The sequence below is a fragment of the Rhizophagus irregularis genome, chromosome 5 (genome assembly GCF_026210795.1).
Source record: "Rhizophagus irregularis chromosome 5, complete sequence".
Classification (NCBI taxonomy): Eukaryota; Fungi; Glomeromycota; class Glomeromycetes; order Glomerales; family Glomeraceae; genus Rhizophagus; species Rhizophagus irregularis.
This window is the reverse complement of record NC_089433.1, coordinates 2,794,163-2,820,470: the sequence shown is the minus strand read 5'-3', so window position 1 is coordinate 2,820,470 and position 26,308 is coordinate 2,794,163. Positions and strand designations below refer to the sequence as shown.

General features: G+C 28.2%; 5 protein-coding genes across 6 annotated transcripts; 1 reads left to right on the top strand and 4 right to left on the bottom strand.

Moving 5' to 3' along the window:
- Positions 1 to 6,076: 6,076 nt before the first annotated feature.
- OCT59_025153 (uncharacterized protein) lies at positions 6,077 to 11,299 on the bottom strand (the record flags this gene model as incomplete). The annotated part of the gene is made up of 7 exons (XM_066136447.1): positions 6,077 to 7,320; positions 7,405 to 7,618; positions 7,710 to 8,069; positions 8,156 to 8,182; positions 8,265 to 9,319; positions 9,395 to 9,532; positions 9,597 to 11,299. The coding sequence occupies 7 exons, from the start codon at positions 11,297 to 11,299 to the stop codon at positions 6,357 to 6,359; spliced, it is 4,461 nt and encodes a 1,486-aa protein (XP_065991897.1). The 3' UTR covers positions 6,077 to 6,356.
- Positions 11,300 to 15,610: 4,311 nt separating this feature from the next.
- OCT59_025152 (uncharacterized protein) lies at positions 15,611 to 16,948 on the top strand (the record flags this gene model as incomplete). The annotated part of the gene is made up of 1 exon (XM_025316991.2): positions 15,611 to 16,948. One exon carries the CDS (start codon positions 15,611 to 15,613, stop codon positions 16,946 to 16,948), a length of 1,338 nt encoding a protein of 445 aa, XP_025179223.2.
- A 94-nt stretch (positions 16,949 to 17,042) lies between these two features.
- Positions 17,043 to 21,012, bottom strand: OCT59_025151 (uncharacterized protein; the record flags this gene model as incomplete). 2 transcript variants are annotated; one of them, XM_066136434.1, is made up of 17 exons in its annotated part: positions 17,043 to 17,510; positions 17,603 to 17,800; positions 17,889 to 18,029; positions 18,097 to 18,200; positions 18,294 to 18,464; positions 18,531 to 18,630; positions 18,695 to 18,862; positions 18,955 to 19,075; positions 19,154 to 19,235; positions 19,327 to 19,404; positions 19,488 to 19,624; positions 19,689 to 19,842; positions 20,083 to 20,213; positions 20,296 to 20,504; positions 20,583 to 20,695; positions 20,769 to 20,920; positions 20,979 to 21,012. In XM_066136434.1, the coding sequence occupies 17 exons, from the start codon at positions 21,010 to 21,012 to the stop codon at positions 17,183 to 17,185; spliced, it is 2,421 nt and encodes an 806-aa protein (XP_065991895.1). The 2 variants fall into 2 exon arrangements, with proteins under 2 accessions (XP_065991895.1, XP_065991896.1); XM_066136435.1 differs by lacking the exons at positions 17,043 to 17,510; positions 17,603 to 17,800; positions 17,889 to 18,029; ... (7 more) ...; positions 19,488 to 19,624; positions 19,689 to 19,842 and adding an exon at positions 19,990 to 19,992.
- Positions 21,013 to 22,582: 1,570 nt separating this feature from the next.
- OCT59_025150 (uncharacterized protein) lies at positions 22,583 to 23,682 on the bottom strand. The gene is made up of 2 exons (XM_025309267.2): positions 22,872 to 23,682; positions 22,583 to 22,800 (listed from the first exon to the last, which is right to left on the bottom strand). Exons 1-2 carry the CDS (start codon positions 23,260 to 23,262, stop codon positions 22,670 to 22,672), a joined length of 522 nt encoding a protein of 173 aa, XP_025179226.1. The 5' UTR covers positions 23,263 to 23,682; the 3' UTR covers positions 22,583 to 22,669.
- Positions 23,683 to 24,604: 922 nt separating this feature from the next.
- On the bottom strand, positions 24,605 to 26,129 carry OCT59_025149 (uncharacterized protein; the record flags this gene model as incomplete). The annotated part of the gene is made up of 5 exons (XM_025316992.2): positions 24,605 to 24,731; positions 24,808 to 25,013; positions 25,088 to 25,194; positions 25,259 to 25,359; positions 25,534 to 26,129. The coding sequence occupies 5 exons, from the start codon at positions 26,127 to 26,129 to the stop codon at positions 24,605 to 24,607; spliced, it is 1,137 nt and encodes a 378-aa protein (XP_025179227.1).
- Between the last annotated feature and the right edge of the window lie 179 nt (positions 26,130 to 26,308).

Sequence of the window (26,308 nt, the reverse complement as noted above, 5' to 3'; positions counted from 1 at the left end):
AATTTCCATTTGTCATAAAATTCAAACATATTCTATAGAAAAGTGTAACTTAAGAAGGATTAATATATATCGAGCAAGAAATCCTTTCCTATTTCTACCAATTTACAGATATACATATTGTTTTCTTTCCTATTTGGTCTATCATTTTTGGATATGTAAAAATATGCTTAATGAATTCAATTATAGTCTACTGGGACCAAATTCATTGGATGATGGATGAAAAGGGCCTGTAGATCATCATCAACCTAATTAACTAGAAATCCGCGAAGCTCATTTTTCTGATTTTCTGAATTTTTTTTTTTAAAAAAAAAATAAAAGTGAGCTATATAAATAAATTATATCCATTAACTCCTATTTATTAATATATAAAAACTATTATTTTATTAGTTATTTGATAAATAGACCATAAATGCCCAATTCCTTTATATTTAGCTAGCACATTATCAGAAAACAATTTCATAGACAGTAGGTTGTTTTTTTAAAAAAAATTTTGTTTTATTTTTTTAGAATCTTCAATAGATGGTGTATTTAAATAAGAGGAGGTTAGTCCGTTTGAAAATTAGAATATGAGATTAGTGTTACTAGTGTATTACAAGTTTATGATATGAAACAGTGAAAACAAAAGATGAACGTGCTTGACACATCATTTATCCATCCTGAGTTATATTTTATCCGGATAACATAATAATATATGACTCTTTTCCGGTTTATTACCAGATATTCTGCTAAATATGAAGCGGATATTCCAAATCTGGATACAATGATTTATCTCGAATTGACATATATATATAATGTTGATCACAGATTTACGGATTTTATATCAAAAAAAGCGTTCTTTAAATATTTTCAATATATTTAATTTATTACAAATTTAGCATTCATATGATTATGATATTCATCTTAATTTAATATTTATTTTTAAAATTTATATTTATATAATATGTTCATATTTCAATATAAATTATTTTTTATTACAACTTTTTATTTTTATTTTTATTCCTACTTTTTTAAGTAAAAAAAAAAATAATAAATTGATTTAATAATTTAATGATAAAACTAATACAATAACGCGTAAGAATATAATTGGTAACTTTATAAACTTTATCATATTTATCAATCTTTTACGCCGATTATTTTTGAATATAATGTATATATACAGTATACAGTATATATGTCGAATTAAATGATTTATAAATGCTATCATTATTGGGTTAGGTTATAATGAATGATATATTGAATGAAAAAATGAAAATATTTATTTATACATGTTTATTCTCAAATAATAGCATTATTACATTAGTCATTAGTCACTGAGTTGCATAGACCAATTACATATAAATATAAAAAAATTTTTTTTTTTATTTTTTTTTATTATTACAATCATCTTTAATCATGCAAAAGCAAATAAAATGACAAATGAATAAATGACAAATAATATATTAATTTCCTTTGTTTTCTTTATAAAGTAAATGAAACATCTTTCGTTCAATAATAATGTAAAGTTACGTAAATAATTATATATTTTGCTGCTGTATCATATTACTTTTTTTTTTGGGGGCCAACCTGATGTTGCAATTATGATATGTGAACATGTTGGAAATAATTTCGGAGATTAAGAAATTCCTAATTAATGAAAAATTCATTATTTACGGGATGCAGAGATAAGACTTAAATATTGCAGAGATAACGCGTACCAGTCATCTTTTATTTTTACACAAGAAGTTGATAAATGAGATAATATAATAATAATAATAATAATAATAATAATAATAATAATAATAATAATAATAATAATAATAATAATAATAATAATAATAATAATAATAATAATAATAATAATAATAATAATAAACGAATAATATTTAAAATAAAAAAAAAAAATCAAATAAATAATAGATAACACGAAATAAAATTGTACCAAACATTATACGTAATTAGGAAACTTGTAATAATTACTCAATTAAAATTAATTACATCGGGTTTCATATCTTAAATTGCGAAAGTATGGAGATTTATCTCCATAATAAAAGATTCTAGTGGATCATACAATTCATATATACACATTTTTAATCGGAGTTCAATGTTTCATATTGTATTCACGTGATTTTTGATTATTGATAATCAATAGATCGCGTGTTGCATTTTTGATATCATACGTATCACAACAAAAAACAAGTCTTATATTCTTTATATTCTCGTCGAAAAATTATATATATAAATAGTCACACCGTATTACAATATTAAATTATATTAAATTAGATTAAACTCATTGTTAAATTTTTAAGGGATTGTTTTTAATAATTTATTCCATCTCCGATTTGTAGTACGCAGTTTTTTTTTTTTAATTATCGGAATAAACTTCCGCATAAATAAAATTGGCGAAAGCTGTAAAATAAATATGATGCGTTACATTTAAATATACAATAAAATAGAAAATTATACTTTCATTGGATACAAAATATAGAAATTTCGGCGAATACGAGTTTGTTACAAAGCATTATAAACCAGTCAAAATCATATATATATCACCCTTTCAAAAAAAAAAATTAGCCACAATTTAATATTCTTGCATTGATTGAGAATTTCCTTTTTTCTTTGTTGAAAATTTTATTCTAAAAGACGGTTTTATTCGTTTTACGCGTTAATCCAATGAAAACTGCGGTTATATTATTCGCTTACCAATACAGTATCACAATATACGTCTTATCATGTTAAAAGTTAGCTTTTACTAAAAAAAATTTTTGATTTATGTATTTAACAATTAAAGTTAGAAGTTATTGGATTAATTTACCTTTTTTTAACTTCAAAATTACGTGAAACCAATTGAACCAATATTTTTTTTTAGGGAGTTATAAAATGCCGTTAATAATATAAAATATAAAAGAAAAGAAGACATTGGGACCGATTAATTCGATTAATTGTACACCAATAAAAGAAAGATAATATGATGTTATTATGCATATTGCATCTGTCATAAATTCAAAAAAATTATAAAAGCAGCTGCTACACGGCTGCCCAACAGAACATTATCGAATAAATAAATTCCTTTGTCAACGTTTCTTTAGATAATAATAATAAGCTTTTCCTTCAAAAATGCCGAAATCATTAAAAACTATTTCAAGAGAAATAAAGAAGAGAAGACGACACCGCTTTGTGAGAAATAATATTATTAATAACGACGTTCAACAAATAGTTATTAATACAATTATATCTCTTCCTATACAAACCTCAAATGATTATAAAATCAATCAATTTTTTAATGGTTTTCGATGATCATCGTTTAAAAATATTATTACCTTTTATTTTACCCTTCAATTTTTTACCATCCTCCATCTTAAGTTTCAATGACTTTGAAACTTCCAAAACATTTTCAATTTTCTCTGTCACGTTATATAATCGTTACCCCCCAAATCGTAAAAATATCGTTTCATGTATTATCGTTTTTTGTATATTTATAAAAATTTATATTTAGTTGGCTTAAAATTTCGGTAAAATATAATATAGGATGATCGACATAATTTAGAAAGTAGTTCAACTAGTAAATCTTATATAATTATATAATTTTTCCAAAAAAATACGTAAATTATGACCACAATCAAAAAACGTAAGGGACATTATCAAAAATGTAAGAAAACTTGGTCATTATTTTCCATAATGTCCAAATAAATAAAATCTATGTAAAGTGAAAACAAATGGTTTTTTTTTTTTTTTTGAAACAAATCAAAAATCACGTAAAAATATAAATTTTTAGTGAGGTAATTTTTAACCCAGGGGGCAACCGGGCAAGTTAGCAAAACTCCCCATAAAATATCGTTACCTTCCTGGTTGAAAGGGATAATTTGAACAATTTCGTAGGAATTTTTTTTGTGATGGGAAAAAGGGCGATATTTTTTTTTGCTTCGAATATTTCAAAATTCAAAAATTCAAAAAATAAGGATGTTAACAAGTTGGGTTATATTTATCATAATAATTATAATAACGGGAGACACAAATCCGTCGGTTTAAAAAAAACAAGGACTGTTTGCATTTTCGGGTATCAATATAAAAAAAAAGAATTTGCCTGGATAAAGAAAAAAAAAAACTAAATAAATAAATAAATCTGCTAGAAACATCACGAGTATTAAGATTATTTTTACTCTGTGGATTAGGTTTCCATGAAATTTACTAAAAATGTAACAAATAAATGTAAATCATTTGATATATAAGAATTAAACTAATAATAAAGTTCATATAAATATTAACTCTTTTTTTTTTGTTTTTTTTCGTTAACTAATTTTTTGGAAACATGAAATTAATTACATTATTTTATTAATAGATTTTAACAAAGCAACTAATATTATTTGGATAAAAGTTTAATACCTTTGTCTTTTATTATTTTTGTATAACGTTAATTTTATTTCAAAGAAATCAACAAATAAACACATTTACCGTACGTGAGGTACCACTATTTAATTTTATGGTTCACAAACACTCATCCACATTCTCGAACCCAGCGGTTTCATTAATATACATAATTACACTACAGAGTACAGACGGGACAAATTAATAATTTTTTTTGAAAAAAAAAAAAAAAACCTGCTACTTATCAAGCAACATATCGATATATACGGAATTGCCAGATTCGGAAGAGTTCGTAATCCAGACAGCATTTTATTCCTGGATCCTGCGTAAACCGTGAATTACGAGAGAGAAATTTTAGTGATAAAAATTAATTATTCGAAATATAAAATATTAAATTTAAAGTATTAAAATGAAATGTAAGAGAGTAATGACGCAGAGATCGATTAAAATGTTTCAAATTTTTTACACATGCTTTTGAGATTCTTTTGATAATTTAAAATTGGTGCATTTTTATTTGTATTATATTTACTGTAGTAAACTGTACGGTTACTGAAAATCGGCAACATCATAGAAATTTTTTTTTTACTACTTTAGGAATAAGCCGGTGTTGTTTTTGTTTATTTAGATTCTTTAACGCTTTAGTTTTACAAAGATTTTTTAAAATGCAGAAAGAACCTGAATAAAAAGAATAGAAAAAATTCGAACTTTGGGAACACATACCAACACTAAATATGTTTAAGTATTACGCTTGGCATTTTATAAATGGAAAAAAAACAATAAATAAAATATAATTTTAATAATTTAATTTCTAATTCATGAGAACGTTGTTTATCATTTATAGGATATAAGTTCAAAAACAAAAACAATTGAGTTGAAATGTAGTACCCGATAAACCTTGATTTTAAAACAAAGAATATATTAAAAAAAAAAGAAACAAATATTAATAAAAATTATAGATTGTCAGATGCTAACTTTCTTCATTTTCTTCATTATTGTGAATAATTATGAAGAATCGAATGCTTTGTTAAATTAATGACTGATATTCATTTATAAGAATCTTAGAGAATAATACCTTTTAATTATTATACTTGGGAAATGTGACATAAAGGATGATTTTACTTGACATAAAAATTTTAAACTCAAGGAGTTTAAAAGTTGGTTATCCATCACGCTCGTATTGTGAATATACGATTACACGATGAAAGATTCGTCGTAAGAATTAAAGCATATATCCAGCAATTCGTATCAGTGTTTATGTTCAATTAATATTTTTTTTAAGAATCTTTGAGAATAATACCTTTTAATTATACTTGGGAAACGCAAATTACACGCGTCATAAAAGAAGGTTTACTTTATAACGCAGACATATACTTTAATGATTTTTTTAATTAAAAACGTCAGGTAAATTTTAAATATGCTGGACGCTCATATTGTGAATATATAAATTATCGTTGATGATTTACGCAAATAGGAGTGCAAAGCATTTATCCAGCAATTCGTGTCAGTGTTTATGTTCAATTAATATTTTTTTAAGAATCTTTGAGAATAATACCTTTTAATTATACTTGGGAAACGCAAATTACACGTGTCATAAAAGAAGATTTACTTTATAACGCAGAAATATACTGTAAATTTTAAATATGCTGGGACGCTCATATTGTGAATATACGATTACATGATAAATTATCGTTGATAATTTACGCAAATAGGAGTGCAAAGACTCGTCATAAAAATTAAAGCATTTGTCCAGCAATTCGTATCAAATTAATGTTTTTTTTAATGGAATTATTTAAATAACACACACACGCTATATAAAAAAGAAAAAAAAAATTACAACATAAGGTACATTATTTAACCCTCTACCAACACTATATTAAACTTTCTAATGATTCTAATAATTATTTTTTACTTTTTAATATATATATATATATAAAGTGATTCACCATTCTTGATTCAATCTCTATCTGAACTACTACTCTAAAAAAGATGAGAAACGTAAAGTCTTCTTTTCACCATCACTCATAAAAAGTTTTAGTAATAGTAGTGGTGGTATCTCCATCTTCGGTTGTTACAGTTTCCGTGACTTCAGATTGTGATGAAGAAATTCCAGTATTAGGATTTATTTCTGTAGTATCACCACTTACATCTTCTGTAATATATGTGGTGGTAGTTGTGGTAGTTTCTTCTTGTTCTCCAGTTTCTTGTTGTTCTTCAGTATATTTAATTTCTTTTTCTTCAAAAGTTTCTTCTTCACTAGAATCTTCTTCAACAATTTTTTCTTCAGTAGTTTGTTTACTAGTTTGAGATTTTTCTCCATAAATATCACCAGCTAAAAATCCTCCTTTAGTAAGTCCTGCCTTTTCTGCCTTTATTTCGTTATCGTTATTATCATCATCAGTACGAGTTTCACTTGATCTACCAATATTACCAAGTTCTGTTACTCCGGCTTGACGTCTTGCTGTAGTTTCAGATGTAGGTGCTCCACCTCCACCTGTTTCTACACTAGCTGTATCACTATTTGTATCATCAATTTTGTCCACCGTACTTGTTAAAGTTCTATGAGGTTTATAAATGAACATTAAATAAATAAATGAAATTATTTTAAATAATAATATTATGCATGATGATGATAACACTAATATTGGTATAATTTCTGTTATAACTATATATTTTTGATATAACGCATAAATTATTAATTGTGGTACATCTTCAATAAATGTTATAAATAAAATGGATATTAAAACTCTTTTTCTTCCTTTTTCTGTAAATCTTGCATTCAATGCATTATAACCTGCACATCTTGATGATACAACGTTTAACGCTTCTAAATCTATACATGATAAGAGTGTAAATCCTAATGCGGTCCTTGGATTTTCCTTCCACCAATGTTCAGTAGGTTTTGAATGATTTAATTGATAATCAATAAGGAACCATGATATTATTATATTGAAAAGAATTGGTACTAAAAAGAACACCCAACTATAATTATATATTTGTGGAAAAAAAATTGTTAGTATATTTAGAATATAATATTACAAGAAAAAAAAAGAAAAAAATACGCACCCGCAAATGAAGAACCATTTTAGATCTCTTCCATGAACTGCTAATACTATAATATCTAATACAAAATCTACTAAAATAAGCGGAAACACAACAATTGTAAAGAAATTTCTTCCCCCTTGGAACTTCTTTCTCGCAATTAAGGCAAATAATATTAATAAAAATAATCCAATTATTACTCCAATTAATATGTATCTATATCTTTGCCATAAGTGAGCTATTTAAATATTTTAAACGTACATATTAGAAATAATATTTAAAATAAACGAAATCTCCCCTTTCCCTCAAAAAATTATTGATAAACTTACGAGATTCTGGAGATCCATAAGTTGAATCTAAACTTTCTGTATACGGTCCTATTGGTATTGATGAAGTACCTTTGGATAAAACAGCTTTATCTAAACTATTTCTTAATGCATTCGAACTTGGTTGATCTGGCATGTTGGTGTCTTTAACGTCTACGCGTAACAAAATTTGATCTTCACGTGTGTTTCTATTATATTGATATCTCTCATACGGTATAAAAATACGCCCTTTTTCAATCGCAAGTGCCCTTGAAATTTCATCAGACAATCCATTAACATATGTCTTTACATCATCTTTCTTCTTAATTTCTAAATAATTTTTTGTTCCATCTGGAGTTAATAGAATAGATGATCTCGTGCCACCTATTTAAAAAAAAAAAAAAAAAATAATTAAAAATATTTCGATATCTTAAATTTATGGTAATAATGATGATGATTAAAAAAATTACCTGGTTCATTCTTTCCACTACCAGGTTCTAAAATTTTTTTTTTTAAAAAAAAGAAAGATCAAAGTTAATTCATTTTATTAAATAAAAAATGGAAATCAAAAATATTTACCTGTTGAAACTTGCCAAGAGCCACCAATTAAATTCTGTCCATTAACTTCAACAAAATCATCATCAATTTTAACAACATATGTAGCATTTCCTCTATCAAAAATATAATCTTCTAACTTAACAGTCACTAATGATCCATTTATAGTAACGTTATTTGCATTATTTGTGGTTCCGGATGGAGATGAACTTGCGGGTATTTTGGTTCTAACGAAATCGTTACCTATTCCATTTGGATTCTTTTGACTAATTGTTATATAACCTGTTGATGGTTCAATGTTGCTCATTACATATGCTATCGTAATTTGATCAAGACCCGGTTTTATTACTGCATTTCTTTCTGGTACTGTTGATAATATTGAATATGAGCCATATCCTGTATCTCCTTGAACTGTTGAATATGTTGTCAAAGCAGTTGAATAAACAGTAATCCATTGATTTGCAGCAATGGAGCTACCAGTAGCAATAGCCCAAACTGTATTATCAGGAAATATTCCAAAAATTTTACTAGTATAAGTATAAGTATCGGGTAAATTCCAAGTATTATTGTATATTCCGTCGTTACTATACACATATCCACGTACATTTTGGTCTAGTTGTTCAGTAATAACAAAACATTCTCCACCTTTCCAAAGATTTCTAACATCATATAATTGATTATTATTATTTAATTGACTCACATTAAACATTTGTGAATTCAATACAGCTCCTTTTGATGTGAAATCAATATTTATAAAAGTTTTTTCAGTAGATTCGATATATAATATACAACTATATCCATATAATTGATATGCAATATTACACCTTGGTATACTTTTGATTGCACTCGTTTCAGTAGATTGTGAAAAAATAACAAAAGTTCCTTTAGTTTGTCCATCATTTGTTATGAAATTTGCCAATACTACCCACTGTGATAGTGTGCTTTGCGTATTACTAAGAAATCCATTTACTATTGCATATCCTCTACCTTCTGTTGGGAACATATATGTTAAATCATATCTTGTAATATTTCCTACTTCCCCGCTATATTTTTCTTTTATCGTACCATCAATAATACTCCTAAATTATTTAGGGAAAAAATGTTAAATCATTTCGCGTTTGTATTTTTATTAAAAAAAATTGTTTGGGACTTACGGTGCTGAATAAGATGTCCATACTATCGATGCAGTATCTTGTTTATAACAAGTATACAAAAATCCACCATCATCATAATTACTATTGATAATTTTAGGATTCGTACATAAGCCATTAAAATTATTAAATACTGTCATACTAAAAAAATAAATAATAGTTAGTTATAAATTAACGAAATAAAGTTTAACAAAGTGTTACTTACTTTTTTGTTGCACCACTAAAATCTATAAGTTTACCGCATAATTCATTTGATGTAGGTATATTACAATAATATGTAAGTAGGATATATTCTTTTGATATTGCATATACGTGTATATTATCAAATAGACTATTTGTTGGAGGTATTGCTGGTAAAGGAACTGGTGTCGTTCCTGGTACTCCACCTGGTGCTCCTGGTACTCCACCTGGTGCTCCTGGCGTTCCGCCTGGTGCTCCTGGTGTTCCTGGCGCTCCTCCTGGTGTTCCTGGTGCTCCACCTGGCGCTCCTGGTGTTCCTGGTGCTCCTCCCGGTGCTCCTCCTGGTGTTCCTGGTGCTCCTCCCGGTGCTCCTCCTGGTGTTCCTGGTGCACCACCTGGAGCACCACCTGGTGTTCCTGGTGCTCCTCCCGGTGCTCCACCTGGTGTTCCTGGTGCTCCACCTGGCGCACCTCCTGGTGTTCCTGGTGCTCCTCCCGGTGCTCCTCCTGGTGTTCCTGGTGCTCCTCCCGGTGCTCCACCTGGAGCTCCACCTGGAGTTCCTGGTGCTCCTCCCGGTGCTCCTCCTGGTGCTCCTGGTGCTCCACCTGGCGCACCTCCTGGTGTTCCTGGTGCTCCTCCTGGTGCTCCACCTGGTGTTCCTGGTGCTCCTCCCGGTGCTCCACCTGGTGTTCCTGGTGCACCACCTGGCGCTCCACCTGGTGTTCCTGGTGCACCACCTGGCGCTCCACCTGGTGTTCCTGGTGCTCCTCCCGGTGCTCCTCCTGGTGTTCCGCCATTACCTCCATTATTCCCTCCATTAGGACCTCCATTGCCTCCATTATTATTTCCTCCATTAGGACCTCCATTACCTCCATTATTATTTCCTCCATTAGGACCTCCATTACCTCCATTGTTATTCCCTCCATTAGGACCTCCATTACCTCCATTATTATTCCCTCCATTAGGACCTCCATTACCTCCATTGTTATTCCCTCCATTAGGACCTCCATTACCTCCATTATTATTCCCTCCATTAGGACCTCCATTACCTCCATTATTATTCCCTCCATTAGGACCTCCATTACCTCCATTATTATTCCCTCCATTAGGACCTCCATTACCTCCATTATTATTCCCTCCATTAGGACCTCCATTACCTCCATTATTATTCCCTCCATTAGGACCTCCATTACCACCATTATTATTCCCTCCATTAGGACCTCCATTACCACCATTATTATTCCCTCCATTAGGACCTCCATTACCTCCATTGTTATTTCCTCCATTAGGACCTCCATTACTTCCATTATTATTATTTTTATTATCATTATTATTATCATTATTGTTGTTATGATCATCACAATTATCCCATCTTTTTCGACAATGATTATGATGTTTATTTTTATGAAATGAGGTACCAGTTAATGGATCAATTTTACAAAAATTATTTTGAGGTATATCATCACCAAGATCTAATGGTTGTACAGTACCATCAGATTTAACTAATCTTAAATATAATTTTGGTTCATAACAATTATCTAATTGAGATGGTTTAACAAGACGAAGTATTAAACTATTATCCGAAAATGAATCACCTTCAAGTACTTGTAAATTTGATTCTGTTTCATGATATGATACTTCAGTAAGTGAATTTGTTACATCTATTATAAGAAATAATAAAATAAATGCTATTAATGATAATTTTAATTCTTTATAATTATACATCATTTTTGATGATCATATTATTAACCACTTTAAAATAAATAAAGTGGCAACTAAAATAATTATATGTATATATATATATATATATATATATTTTTTTATTTCCCTTCTTTTTTTTTTTCTCGAATATAATTTAGAAAAACGTGAAAATCTTATTAATCTTAAAAGAAAACTTTAATTTTTTTATTTTAATTATATAGGTATATATATATTTTAAATTTTTTTTTTTTATTTATTTATCTTAAAGTATCGATTTTTTTTTTTAAAAAAAAAAGAAACGAAAATAAAATAAATAAAAAACGTTACGTATTTTATTTATTTTATTACTAATATTATACTCGGGGAAAAAAGAAAAAAGGAAATGGAAAACCGAAAAAAGTTTTCGAAACAAAAAATCGAGAAACTTTATCGGAAAAAAAATGAAGATTCATAGTATTTTATATGAAATTGTTTCAATGTAATGATTGTTACTTCCGAGTTTTACTTAAAAGGTTATTTCGGATGCACAGGAAGATTTTTTTTATATTAAATAAGCTACCCGCATAGAATAATTCGGGTAATATTTTTAACAAAATTACTATTTTAAAAAAAGAACTGTATAACAATATAAATAAGATTTATTTTGGCAAAAATAAAATTGAACTTTGCTATAATTAAAAGGCGATGATCATCGGCTTATCTTGTTTCATTGTAATCGGATAATAATTAATAAATAGGGAAACATTAAAATGTAATTACTTAACTTATGATTAAGTAATTGTTCATTGTCGCAATTTAAAAATAAATTAACGATAAAAAAAAAAAATTTAAATATATAATTATTATAACTTATTATATTACTTTAACTATCAGTTAATTTACCCATTTACCCGTTAATTTGCAGATCTAACAAAAAAATAAAAATTATTTTAATTTAATGAAATAAAAAACAGGTTAAGCGGGAGAAAAAAGTATAAGCCACTAATCGTGAATTTTTTTTTTCGATATTTTTCTATCCCGCTTTCAAAGATCTTCCGTTATGGCGCCTTCGAACTCAAACCTTTCCATAAAGGGTAATCATAAATAAAACAATCATTTATGGCCTGATTAACCTTTATTTACATATTTTGAATTAGGAAATGTGATTCTTGAATCATGCATAAATTGTTTTGTTCTTTATATGATAATATTGTAGTTGAATTTTAAATATTGTGACGTAATTGAACACCCGTTGTATTCCGAAAAGGTTTTTTTTTGTTCTCACTTTAGATTTCATATTCCTTTCGCATGAAATTGACCCTAATATACGAGGTCTATCACTCAATCAAACAATCAAAAAAATTATATTAGTTAGAGAGAATGATTTTAAAAAGTTAAACGTTTTTATTGTAAATTCTATACTTGGGAAAATTCAATCTATCTTTTTAGAACCGTATATGCACATTTTATTTATAAACATCCCTGCATTGCCAGTTTCATGTTAGTTGTGTTACGTTACTTCTATTATTATATATAACAATCTATGAATATATTTTGGCGCATTTTATTTCTGCGCCACGGCATTTTTCTTTCGCTCTTTAATTCATATTCAATTTTCATATTACTGGCGTAATTGCATTTCTCATTTTACTTAATAAAGTTAAATATCGAATCGATTTGCTTCGCCTTAACCAATCTAAACCTGGACAATTCCGACTATCGTTTAGCAAAGCCTTAATTTTTAATAATGTTTACATTTTTTTTTTTTTTTTTCTTTGTATTTTATGCAATAGAATTAATAAAAATTTAAATTTCACGTTTTTTAACATTTGATTTTGAATAATATTTTGTAAATAATCCAAAATAACAATTTTTTTTTTTTCCTTTTCCCAAAAAAATGTTAAACATATAAAGATTACAAAATATAAATTTATTGGGATTACAAATAAATAAAGTAAATATTTTGTGGATCAAAGATTCTCTTAACATTTCAAGCTTCTAAGACAAAGAATTTTTTTCTAACTTTAATCTATTTTTTTTTTATTAGCATTTTTTTTTTCTGTTCTTAAATCTCTCTTGTTTTACCTTTTTAATGAAATTTATCATAATTAGAGTTTTTTTTTTTGACAATGGAAACTTGTTCTTCATATTATCTTTTATCCCTTAAAGTTTATTATTATTATTAATATCAATAATTCAATATTTGTCAACAGCCGCTTAGAAATTTCTTAGTGGAATCAAATTGTAATACAAGAACGTAATTAGACGTAATACAAGGGTATAGAAGTTCAACAAAACCTAAAGCCATTTTTATGCCAATAATAATTCTAATTTAGTAATTTAAAATGTTTTAATAATATTAGGTAATAAATAACAAGTTTTAACCTTTTTAAGATAAAAATATATGAAGAACAATTTAACAATTAATAAAATGTTAATTTCTTTAAAATTTTATCTATTGGTTCATTGGTTTTATTTAAAAAACCATATGTGGATAACGCGTTTTCCAGGTATGAGCTATCATCAAATAGTTAATAAATATTTCGACATTCAAAAATTCTCAATCATTGGTTAATGATAAGTCATTAGTACTTTTTTAAAATTTTAGAAACTTTTGATAATATATAATTATCTATCGATCTTATACTCCTAACAGATTTAGTGTATATGTTAGTAATTTGATTTAAAGTAAAACTAATTCCAGTAATTTTAAACAAACTTATGGGTGTCCTTTAAATAAAGTCACAGATATGTCCATGTAGTGATATACATATATATTTTTTCTTTAGCGTGATAAGTAATTTATCCGATTTTGTATACATTTGATCTAAGATATAAATAACTCAACTATACATGGTGTATCGATTACGAGTGCATAAACAATAATTCCCTGCTTTTTTTTATCTAACTAAAAAAAGCATTTTGAACTTTCTCAAAATGGTCAACTACTTGGAACTCGAAAATTCAAGATCTCCTAATAACCAGAGAAAACCAGAGAAACGATTAAACATATTCGTACAAAATATACTGAACTGCATTTATACTTAGTATATACGAGGAAATTGATCCCAATTATCATTTATCAATCTAAAAATCAAAAGATTATGCAGCACATGTAATAATTTGAAGAAACTAAACCAAAACTTAATTATATATTAAGATATTTTTTTTTGGACATTTAGCACTTAGAAAGAATAATAATAGGTTTACCAATTCCCTAAAAATAACTGTGCCGCAGTTTTCTGTCAATTCGATATTGTAGGTATTTTGGATTTTATTACTCACTCTATTATTCTTTTAATAGCTCACATTGCTTATTTTTTGGTTTTCTTTTAGAGCAAAATACACCTTTTATTTATTTGAGAATAACTTTAAAAAACGTGTTTACTTCTAATAAACTTCTACATTCATAAGTAGGACTACTTTAATTTCGGTTAGTGGTTTCTAATGTTAATGCATTATGAACAAATATTTTATAAAAATATTGACAATGGAGTAATGAGTTGTTTAATTGAATAGATGGATTAGATTTGTCAAATTTCTATTTCTTACTTGATATTTTTAAATTTGAACTGTTACCCATTTTTTCCAATCTCAATATCGGGTTAGAGTATGTCTCAAAATGAACTGTACTCATCTATGATAAGCAAAAAATATTTTTACTATCATTTAACCAACAGAAGTAAATGATTCAAATCCTGCAAATCAATTTTTAGAATCAAAATTGCTTTTTTTCGTTAATGATATCGTCATCAAAACTTTATATCTATCCGCTTTAATAAAAATTAGAATTTCCATTCAATGTTTTCACATAATTTTGAAAATTTTTCATCCTATAACTGAATAAATTGTTATATTTTCGTGAAAGTTTTTTTTTTTATACATTTGAAGTGCTGTATTAAAAACTCAAGAGATGGTAAAATTATGAAATATTTATGGAATTGAGTAGTTTCTTTGTCGACCTGTACAGCAATTAAAATAATGTACATTAAGAATGGTGTATGTTTTATGACCAAGTTAAATAATTAAAAAGAATTACAAATTCTCGCAAAAAATGTATTGAGTTTGTTGATTTTACAGCAATATTAAATTCTATATTTGTTTTAAAAAAATCAATTAGGCTCATGGTAATCGATAAATTTTCATGACTAATAAATTTCATCATTTAACTCAAAAATTGATTTTCACTTTCTCTATTTGAAATAGTTTGTGTAAAAAAATGCATCTTTTGTATGAGGCAGATTTGCGGTTACACTTGGTTAGTTGGATCATGATTAGCCAAGTTTTGTTTCTTGTACAAAGATTAAACATTAACGTTAATTTTTCTATCCTTTTTTTGTTTTTTTTTTTCATGAAACCATGTCAAAATTTTCAAAAATATACTTTGCAAATGTTAAGATGATATATGGCAGGTTTCAAAGTTATACGAAAATCAATTTTCATTCAAAATATCCTACTCTTAGATTTTTACAAACCCGAAAATTTACAAAACTTACGTCTATTAACGATAATTTAGATAATTGTTTACGTGATGAAACACAAACATTTTTTATGATACCAAAGAATAAATATTCAACAGAAAGTTTTGATAAATTGTTTAAAAATTGCGATAATATAACACAACTTGAGAATTTAGTGATTCGACTTTTTCATAAATATCACATTCCACATCCACACACGATTAGAGAAGCGTTTAAGGCATGTTCAAGATTAATTCTTGACGAACAAAATAAGATTCCATTAAATGATTTTTCGATGAATTCAGTAAGTGAAGATATGTCAAAATATTGGATAGACGTACCATCAAAGACACATACAACAACGGATGATGTAATAAGAGTTGCAAATCAAATTATTGAAGGTTTGGATCAGAATTGTAAGACAGTTGATGTTTATAATTCGTATATTTTGGTATGTGGAATAGCAAAAAGAACTGATCTTGCATTCGCTGCTTATAATGAGATGTTAAAGACTTTCATTATATTGGATATTAGAACTTATAAATCATTGATTTTTGCTTGTGCCAATAAATCAGATTTGGATCAAGCTTTTAACACAATAGACTCTTCAATAAATTCAATATTTTTCTCTCTAAAATCAAAAGTTTGGGTGAAAACAATGATACATTTAGGAATTGGTGCTCTCATTGCCAAATGGCTTATATTTAGCCTTGCAACAGTTGTACAGGATATTAATACTTTAGCTGTGACTGGAATCGGATTAAGCGCTTTCTTGAGTATGAGGTATGCAATGCATAATATATTTAAAGATACTACAAATTCAGAAATTGATGACCATGATTTTGACATATCTTCTGACTTAAAATTGGGTAAAATGAGACCAAGGGAAATTCGAAAGCATATGTATATTTACTTGATGAGTTGTTTGTTAAGAAATGAGAAATTTAATGAGGCTTTAGTTGTTCTTCATCAAATGGCTAATAATGAAATTCCTTTAGATATAATATCGTTTAATAAAATAATTGTTAATTTATGTCGTGCACGAAATTCTTCTGTTGCTCTTGAAACTGTTATTAAATTTCAAGAACATGGTTTTCGACCAACTAAACAAACATTTCAACCGATCATTCATTCTTTTATTTTTATGAACCATGGTTGTGATGAAGGGATGAGAGAATCACTTTGTAATTTAATGAATGATAATAATGTTTCTTTTCCAAACCTTAATGTATTATAATTTTTACAATTTTGTAATAAGTAATATAATTTTCACTATAGAGTCAGCGGTTACTTTTTTATGTCATCAGAAATCTTAAATTTAGTATATTTTATATTTAAACCAATTATTGGAACATTGTTAAAACAAATTCAATTTATTAAATATAAAAAAGCCTAAAAACGATAATTATATATTAGATTATTAATATTTTTTTTTTCTTGCCTTTTTTTTTTGAAATTGTATGTTATTAAATTAAACTTCAATTCCAGCTCTTTCTTTTAATAAATTTCTAACCATTTTTTCCTCAACTAATTCCTCCTCTTTATTTGTTTCTAATTCTGCACTTGGTCTTAAACATCCTTTAATTAACTCAATAGCCTCATCTTCATTATGTTCATCAAGCCACTTAGAGTATTCTAGTTCCGACCATCCATAAATTTTATGTGGTAATTGTAATATGCTCAAATTATTATTATTTGAAGATGAACGAACAATAATATGATGAATTAATATTATAAGTGGAAGTGATGCTGTATGGTGTGCTGCCGTTAATTGAGAATTATCTAAAAATAATAATTGTCTGGAAGAAAAAAATAAAATAAAGAAAATAAATTTAGTATTTCAGTGTAAACTTATGGTTAACAATTTAAAACAATTTAATATAAAACTAACCTAAAAGATTTTAGTGCTTTATATTCTTCATCTAAATCTGCTAAAGTTAGTCCATTATCAATAAGCAATTGATTTAGAGAATATTCCAATTGTGACATATCACTTATCAATTTCAATTTTCCTGTTTCGCTCAATGGTCGTACAAAACTAGCATGAAGTAACCAAAAACTAAGTATTCTTTTCCCCAATCCTTTAATCCTATTTAAACGTGAAATAGAAGTTAATTGAAGAATTATAAGTATTATAAAATATCACTTTCTTGAATTTACAATTATTTTACATTTACCATTCTTTACTTTCTAATCCACAAGAAATTCTTGATAAATATTGATTTTGTATATGTTTGATTCTATTTGAGAGTTCAATCATATATGTGCTACATTGTCCTTCAGATTGTTGCCCAAGTATAAAACTTTTTGATGATTGCCTAAACATATAAAAGTTTGTCAGTTGCATGGTATAAAAATAAATAAAGAAAATAACTATTTTCTAACCTTGAAAAATCTTCCCGATGAATTTTAAGTAATGTATTTTCTAACTCCTTTTTAATATGCTGTATCAATGGATCAACTATATTAAGCATTACTTTCCTTGTATGCTAAGCCAATTATTAAACCAATGTTTGTAATTTGTAATTTCTCTCTTTTTTCTTAAATAAAAACATAAAAGTAGAAATATAATGAATTTTTACCTCAACAGCATCAAATATTATTTCAGTAACAGCATCAGGGTATTCTTCTAATATTTTCCAAACTGATTGATGTAATTGATACAAAGTCGTAACAAGTTCAAGATTTATAATTTGTGAGGCGGTGGCTGGACCAGGTCCAAATATTTGATATGCTGTTGCATCAACTGTAACCTACATTAAATTATAATTCAGTCATGAATCATTATTTCTGAGAGCTTAAATATAATTTATAAATACCATAGATTCAGACTTGACACAATACAAATTCAAAGCTTTAACAACATTCTTTGCCACTGATCGTAACAAATTTGAATCAAGTTTGGCTACTTCCAATTCACTAAACAAAAATTAATTGAATTAGGTCAAGGATGAATATATTGGATAAAAATGAGCTACTTTACCTGGAAATAGCTCTTATGATATTTGTAACGTCACTTTTAGTTGGGGGAGCACGAGATAACCCAGTGGGAAATGCCATATTAATTGGATCAAACATTCTCGTCACTGAACGCGCCAAGTAACCTGCTTCAAAACTCGATATACTATGAAGCATAACTAAAGTTTCCTGGCTGTTAAATTTTAACTAATCTCCATCAGATTTAAAAAATTTCAAGGACTTCAAATCTCTTTTAATTAAAATTAATTGATTTTTTCTGCTTGCCTTTGAAAATCACCATCCAACTTTAGATCACAACGTTTTTCAAGTTTCGCAAAAAACTCATGGAATAACCTTAATAGCTTCGGATATCCACCGACAAATGTTTGTTGTAAAAAAGTTGATCCTTTGAATAAATATTGAAATATATATTTGTAAATTCTAAAGATAATTAGATAATTAAGAATTTTAAGAAATAAACTACCTTTGGTGGCTTCTTTTAGTTCTTTTTCAAAATTTAAAGAAAGAATTTTCCAAAAATGTTGAACCAATCCCCCATCTAATATCTAAAAGAAGTAAACGCAATTATTTCACGGAATTATTTCACGGAATTCTCTAGATTAATATTCAATTAAGAAAAAAAAAAGCTTGACTAACCTTAGAAACTTCATCTAAATATGTGCTATGAGTTATTGTATCTTTTTCGCTAGCCAACGCACGTTCTAACATGTAAATCTATAAAAAATAAAATTGCATTCTAATTAAATCCCGTTGTAAATTTTGAAGAAATACACAAAAAAAAACCGAGGAAAAAAGACCTTACTACAGCTTTCACCAATTTCATCCATCAATGCTTCCATACGTTTCCACAATGCTGTGGCCCATAATGTTGTTGTTCCAGTTGATGGTTCTAATCCCAACCGGCGAATCCCTTTTATTGGAATAACACCAGAATCTATAAATCGAAGGAGTTGTAAATCATAGAAATTTTAATAAATCTTACAATGTACCTAATGTACCTTTAACTTCTTTTTGTAATGATGTTACATCAACAGCATTTTTCATCTGATCCAGTAACTTTCTAGATATGTCATCAATATATTTGGAAACATATTCTCCCATTTCATGGAGATTATGAAAAATTTGGAGACCAAGAGAGATATCTGCTCCATTCTAATCAATTAAAAAATATATATGTAAATTACCCCAAATATTCAACTATTTCTCGTTAAGTTTGGGTATTACAGAGTTGAAATTTCCAGTATTTATATTGGATTTACTAGCTAGAATCAGAAGATAATACATCGAAATCTTCTTTGGTCACTATATGGAAATTCAAATTTTCAAGTAATAAATCTGAGGCAATGATCTATCCTTGTATAATACAAGAATTTTAGGTAGCAAGCATTTTACCTGTTTATTTATTCCATCATCTAATAATCGCTGTGCTTCTCTAGTTATATTGTTTCTGGCTTGATGGATTACTGGTAATTGATCTTGAACGGGTTCAATTCCATCAAAATTTACATCTCGTAAAAGAATCTCTTTGGTAAATTACATAAATAAATATTAAAATCAAAACTGTAATGAAAATTAGGAGACAAAGAGTGTTCCATAATTTCACACCTAATTCACCAAGGTTCAAAGCAGCCTTTGTATATTCAATTCCTTTTTCCTTTTCATTATCGATATTAGACAATTGACCTTCTAAACATCTTGATAAATAAAAGAATCTTTCGACATTACGTAATAATTCTGATGCAGCTTGTAATCTTTCCAATTGAACAGTATAATTCTTTATCTGCGCGTAAGGCGCGAATATTTTTGTTTTAAGTCTATTTATTATATAAAGATTAAGCTAAGTATCGTCAGCATTTTATCTCTGATCTTTAACTGATTATATACACGTTTACCTGTCTAACGATGTGTTAAGTGATTGAATTCCATCTTTAACGGTATTCAACACAACTTCCAAATCTCTTGTTCCAGCAGCTTGTGATATCAAATCCTCAAAATGAGAGGTAACCTATTACAATTAAAATAGAAAACTTCAGTTAAATATAAAAATATCAGCATTTATTTCGACGAACGGAACAAACCTGATCATGTAATTGTTTATTTAAATTATCTATACTAAATGATAACTTTGCAAGCGATATGGTGATATCTCCATCCCCATCCGATGTCGCATTAATTGCAGAATTAGCGTATTCCTTTGGATCAAAATTATTTGATAAAAATACCCTATAATCTAAGCGAAATTTTGTTAATAAAAAGATTTCATGTTACTAGATAGATAAATATCATACCAATATATAAATCTGGTTCCGGTATATCGGCCATCACACTATAAAAATTAAAATCACCAAGCAAAAAAAATTTTAACTCTTTTATCCGTGTAACTAATACGATAGTTACACGAAAAAAGTGATACCGAAAAAAAAATTTCGTATTTTAACTGCATCAGCCGGGAGTTGAACCCGGGCCACTCGCTTTCTCAAGTATCTTGGAAGGCGAGTATTCTACCGCTATACTACTGATGCTCGTTATATATCACTTGGTGAAAATGAATCATATTTCTTATTTTTAAGATCACGTGAGTAGAGTATGTAGAAAGATGTAGATATTGTTCTACCATTTTAGAAATCCGCATCAAATTTAATATCAAATTATCAAATGTATAAAATGTTCTTTATTGTTAGTAAGAAATAATGTTTAATGCTCATAAAAATGATGAAAGTGGTGCTCAATCAAGAAATGAGCCGCGTCTCTTGACATACAACTTTTTTATGAGACCCCCACTTATTAAAAATAATTTTAGCGACTATAAAGAATTTAGACTTGAATATTTTATTAGGAATGTATTAAAAGAATATGATATAATATGTTTGGAAGAAATGTTTCAATTTGGAAGTAGTCGTCGTACTCGACTATTAGAAGCTGCTCGTAAAGAAGGGTTTAATTATTCTCTGACCTCACCTTGCAACACAGTGTTTAATTTAGCTATTGATGGCGGGTTAGTTATGCTGAGCAAGTTCCCTATTAAAGAAAGAGATATACTTATATATCCAAGTGGGGTTCATTCTGATAGGTACGTTTTATTAATTAATTCTTTTTATTATTTATATTTTTTTAATAAATATTAATTTTAAATATTAATGGGTTCAAGATTTTCTGATAAAGGAGCATTGTATGCAAAAATAGAGTTGGCTCAAAACAACGTTATCCATCTTTTTATGACCCATACTCAAGCTTCTTATGTATCAGCACCACCTTTAACGGATAAATCCGTACTTGTTCGTCAGGAACAATTATCACTTCTTCGTAAATTTATTGATAAATGTACTTTAAATGCATTACCCGAAGAACCGATTATTCTAGTTGGTGACTTGAACGTTAATTCACGTCCACAGCCTGATTCTTCTAATGTCAACGGAGATACTGATGAATATTTAAACATGATTAAAATTTTGAGCGGTGAAGGAATTGAAGCTAATCAAATTGATGCATCAGCTTCTCCTGATAAACGTATATATAATAATTCCAAAATAGTTGGTGTAAAAGATGTGCTTAAAGAGCGGTATGAACATCATCCAATCACATTTGGTGATGTAATTGTTGCTGATGATGGAACTGTAAGTCCAAAAGAAACAGTTCTAACAGGAAAAGATGATTTGCTTGCTCAGGCCAGTTTGGATTACGTCCTCTTGATTGGCACAGATCAATCAAAAAAACGAGTTACAATCGATATTCAGAGAACTCGTGTTGAAGAATTTTTCGTGAGTGACGCTTCAGTCACTCAATTATCCGGTATATAAAATTACTAAAAAAAACCTTATTATCTCTGTTCTGATGAAATGATTAATTATATTTTATATTTATTCTTACAGATCATTACGGTGTTTCTACATGTCTCATTAGCTCTTAAATAAATCGAGCAATATCATATTTTATTATATTTTTAATAACATAATATACATTGCCTAATTAAAGTAACATTCTATTTCCTTTCTAAATACCAAATTTTTTGGCCTTGTTTGTATCTTATGACATCTTGTAATCCTCCAGTTATTAAACCAATACCCGCTCCAACCATAAGTGCATATTTTGTACTTTGCTTCGGTAATTGATCTAAGAAATTGCAAATAAGTTCGTTAATCAGTTAAAAAGCTAAACAAAAAAAAAAATCAAAATTTACTTACATATTCCGGAAACAATCGTACCACTTATAATACCGGCTATTAAACTGTTAATTATATCATTCTCTTTTCTAATAAAATCCAACGTAGTTTCTAAACCACTATACAGAAAACACAATGAGCTCATTTTTGCAGCATAAGGTAAGCCAACTTTTACCGCTCCTAATATAACCTTATAATTTTTATTTCTATGATATAAGTACCACTGTTCTTTGGTTTTTGGTAATATATGTGCACGTTCTGCTAAATACTGCAAGGAGGACCGTTTTGCTCCTTCTCGACTACCCAATATAAAACCCCATATTCCTCCTAACAAGCATGTGGTTGTAATTCTTTGATATGGTGTCAAGTTTGCTCTTAACTTGTATGGAGGTTCTGATACGGACGAAATCATATTGATTGCATTGAAAGTTTTGAATTTGGATTTAAATCAATTACATCGATCACATGCAGACTATTCAAAATTCACGTGTGTTGACATTCATAGTATTCCTGATTGGAAAATTATCGTACAATGGTTCGTCGTCTGCAGAGGCTTCTACTTTTCTTTCCTCAACGTTCGATCGTTTTTATGGTTTAGTTTACCTACGAGCTAGAATAGTCCTTTTATATTTTTTTCTTTTTTTTACTGTCTTGATTCGGTCGGGTTTCTTGATAGTTTCTTTTATAATTCTAGTTAGGGCTTGATTTTAATTGAGTGAAGTTCGATATTGTGTTTTTTTATAATTTTTTAAATTAGTTTACAAATTATCAATGTAGTTCTCCTAACTATCCATAAAATAAATTAATAAATAAATAAGATTATCATTTCGTGAAATTTTTTTTTTTTAACTATCTTTGTTACTTGTCGAGATATCTCATTTTTTTACTATTGTAAGCGCAAAGTGACAATGAAAAATGTAAAATATGTTATATAAGGAAGTGTAGTTAAAAAATTTGTATCCTTGTGAAGTTTTTGAAGCCTCATGAGAATTTTTTCATGAGAATGGGAATGAGATTCTTTTCGAAATATTATAAAAAAAGGTATGAAAAAAACCGTTATAAAACTTGATATTTTTTTTTGTGTACTTATACGAATGAAAGAAAAAAAAAGATTTTAATACAGTGGCAGTTAAAATTTCTACAATTTGCTACGTACACGAATCTAGTGAGAGCGAATTCACTGTGAAGGAGTTACGACTGTTTTGAGGTTAGACACCAATGATGCTTACTCAAAGATCAAAGTCTATATTCTTTCTGATCACGATGTTTTCTTAATTTGTAATCATATCTTAATCATATCTCTAGACATGAATAACATCAACTTAGGAAAATAAACTGTTATTTGTTTATTTCATTTATTCACTAATAAGAATTATTTATTATGCATATATCGAATATTAAAATTTGATTTTATATTGCTAAATCAATCAAACCGACTTAACAATTACGTTACGTGTTTTTCTACCTATACATTCGTCCCATAATTATGGATTGTCCTGCCCCCATGCTGTAATACCTCCTTTGTACTATATACCGTGGATATTGGAGAAAAAGTACTGGATTGGTTTTCATTATAAATGCTTTCTAATTTAAAGTTATAATTGAATCTTCACATTTAAATAATTATTTTACAATGTTAATATTAAATATATTAAAGCTATTTAATGTAAATTTTTAAATTAAATGACATCCCGGAAGTCAAATATGAAGTAATTAAGCAGAATTAAACCATTCGTAAAATTCCTTGCTAATATCTATCCTCTAGATTCTAATTTATGTAAATGATCCATTGAACAAGCATATTCAAAGGTTTTGACACTACGATATTTTTTTGGAACATTACAGCCAGGGAACGCACAATCTGGTATAGGAGGAGGATATCTATAACAAATAAATTAAGATATTTAATTTCACCAAATATAATTAAAGACAAAAAATAGTTGTTAAGAATTCTTACTTTGGACCCTTTCCAAACCGTATTGGTATTTCAACCCCTGCTGGAATTGACAAAGTTGCTCCCTCGGCATTGTTCACATAATGAAACGATGAAGGTGGCAATATACTAGAACTATTAGTGTCATTATGTACACTATCCGTATCTTCTTGATCCTTTGTTCGTCTCTTTGTAGTTTGCTTCTTTAAGAGGCGATTTATAGTGTCCATCTTTCATTTACATAAAATAATAAGCTTTATTTCCTGGAAAAACTATCGTCAAAATTTTCAAAATATAAATTTACCTTGTCCTGTTCAGCGCGCTGTATACTCTGATGTTTCCTTCGTCTTGCGATTTCAGATTTTTTTAAAGCAATTTCTTCTTCTGTCATATGTTTCTTTTTCATTGGTTCTAAATTAATTAAATAAAATAAATAAAAAAATATATCTTTTAACAAATAAAAAGTATGAATTACCCATTGGAAGCTGTAGTAAATCCTGCTGGTAATTTTCATTAAGTTTTGCTCTCTGTCTTTTTGTAAGTATTTGGTGACCATATGAAGACGGTTCAGCAATGCTATACGAAGTAACGTCTCATTAAAGTTAATATCATTAATCAAATAATAAAATTTGTCAAAAAGAAATATTCAATTTATCACACCTTCCTATTTACAAACAGTAAATTAACATTGCAGTGTTAGTAAAGTAATGTCAAAGTTGATGTAAATCATAAATTTTGATTGCACATCACATACCTCTTTTCCTTGAAGATGGTTGTTTTTCAGGTTGTATTTTTAGTTTTCCTTTTAAAGATGAGGATTGTTGTTTTTGACCTTGCTGACTTCGTTGTGATCCTCCTCTTGTTTTTCTGGTAGTAACTTCCTCTTCATAATCACTTTGTTCTTCATCCTCTTCTTCATCTTCATCCTCATCCACCTCGTCGCTCTCTTCCTCCTCTGCCTCAAAATCTTCTTCATCATCGACAGGAGTAGCATCATCAACATCATCAATTTCTTCTACTTCTACATCTATGTCATCAATTTGCTCTATTTCCCCTTCAATATCTTCCTCAGGTTCTTCAACCTGTTCATTTTCTTCCTCTTCCTCTTCCAACTCTTCTTCCATCATATCCTGTTCCTCGTCCATTTCGTCTTCTTCCGACTGATATGTAGCGTCTTCTAACTTATTTCTTTCTTCTTCGTCTTCTTCAGAAGGTACAGATTCGTCAGATTCTAGTTCACTAACGTCAGAAGGTGGACCATATACTTTTGGCGGTATTTCTTGTCTAGATCGACTATAAAGAGAAGTGGATCGCCTCGTGGATGGTCTTCTTGATGAGGTCACCATATTTTGTACGATATGTATTTATATTTGTGTATTTATTTCATTTATTTCAAAGACAGACACTTTGTATTGATCGTCAAAGCAAAAAACGTTTTCATGCTTTAATTCGTGATTCGTGTAACAATAGAGAATCTCGATCGGGATAAGGATATCACTACTTCCATATAAACATAATTTTTTCT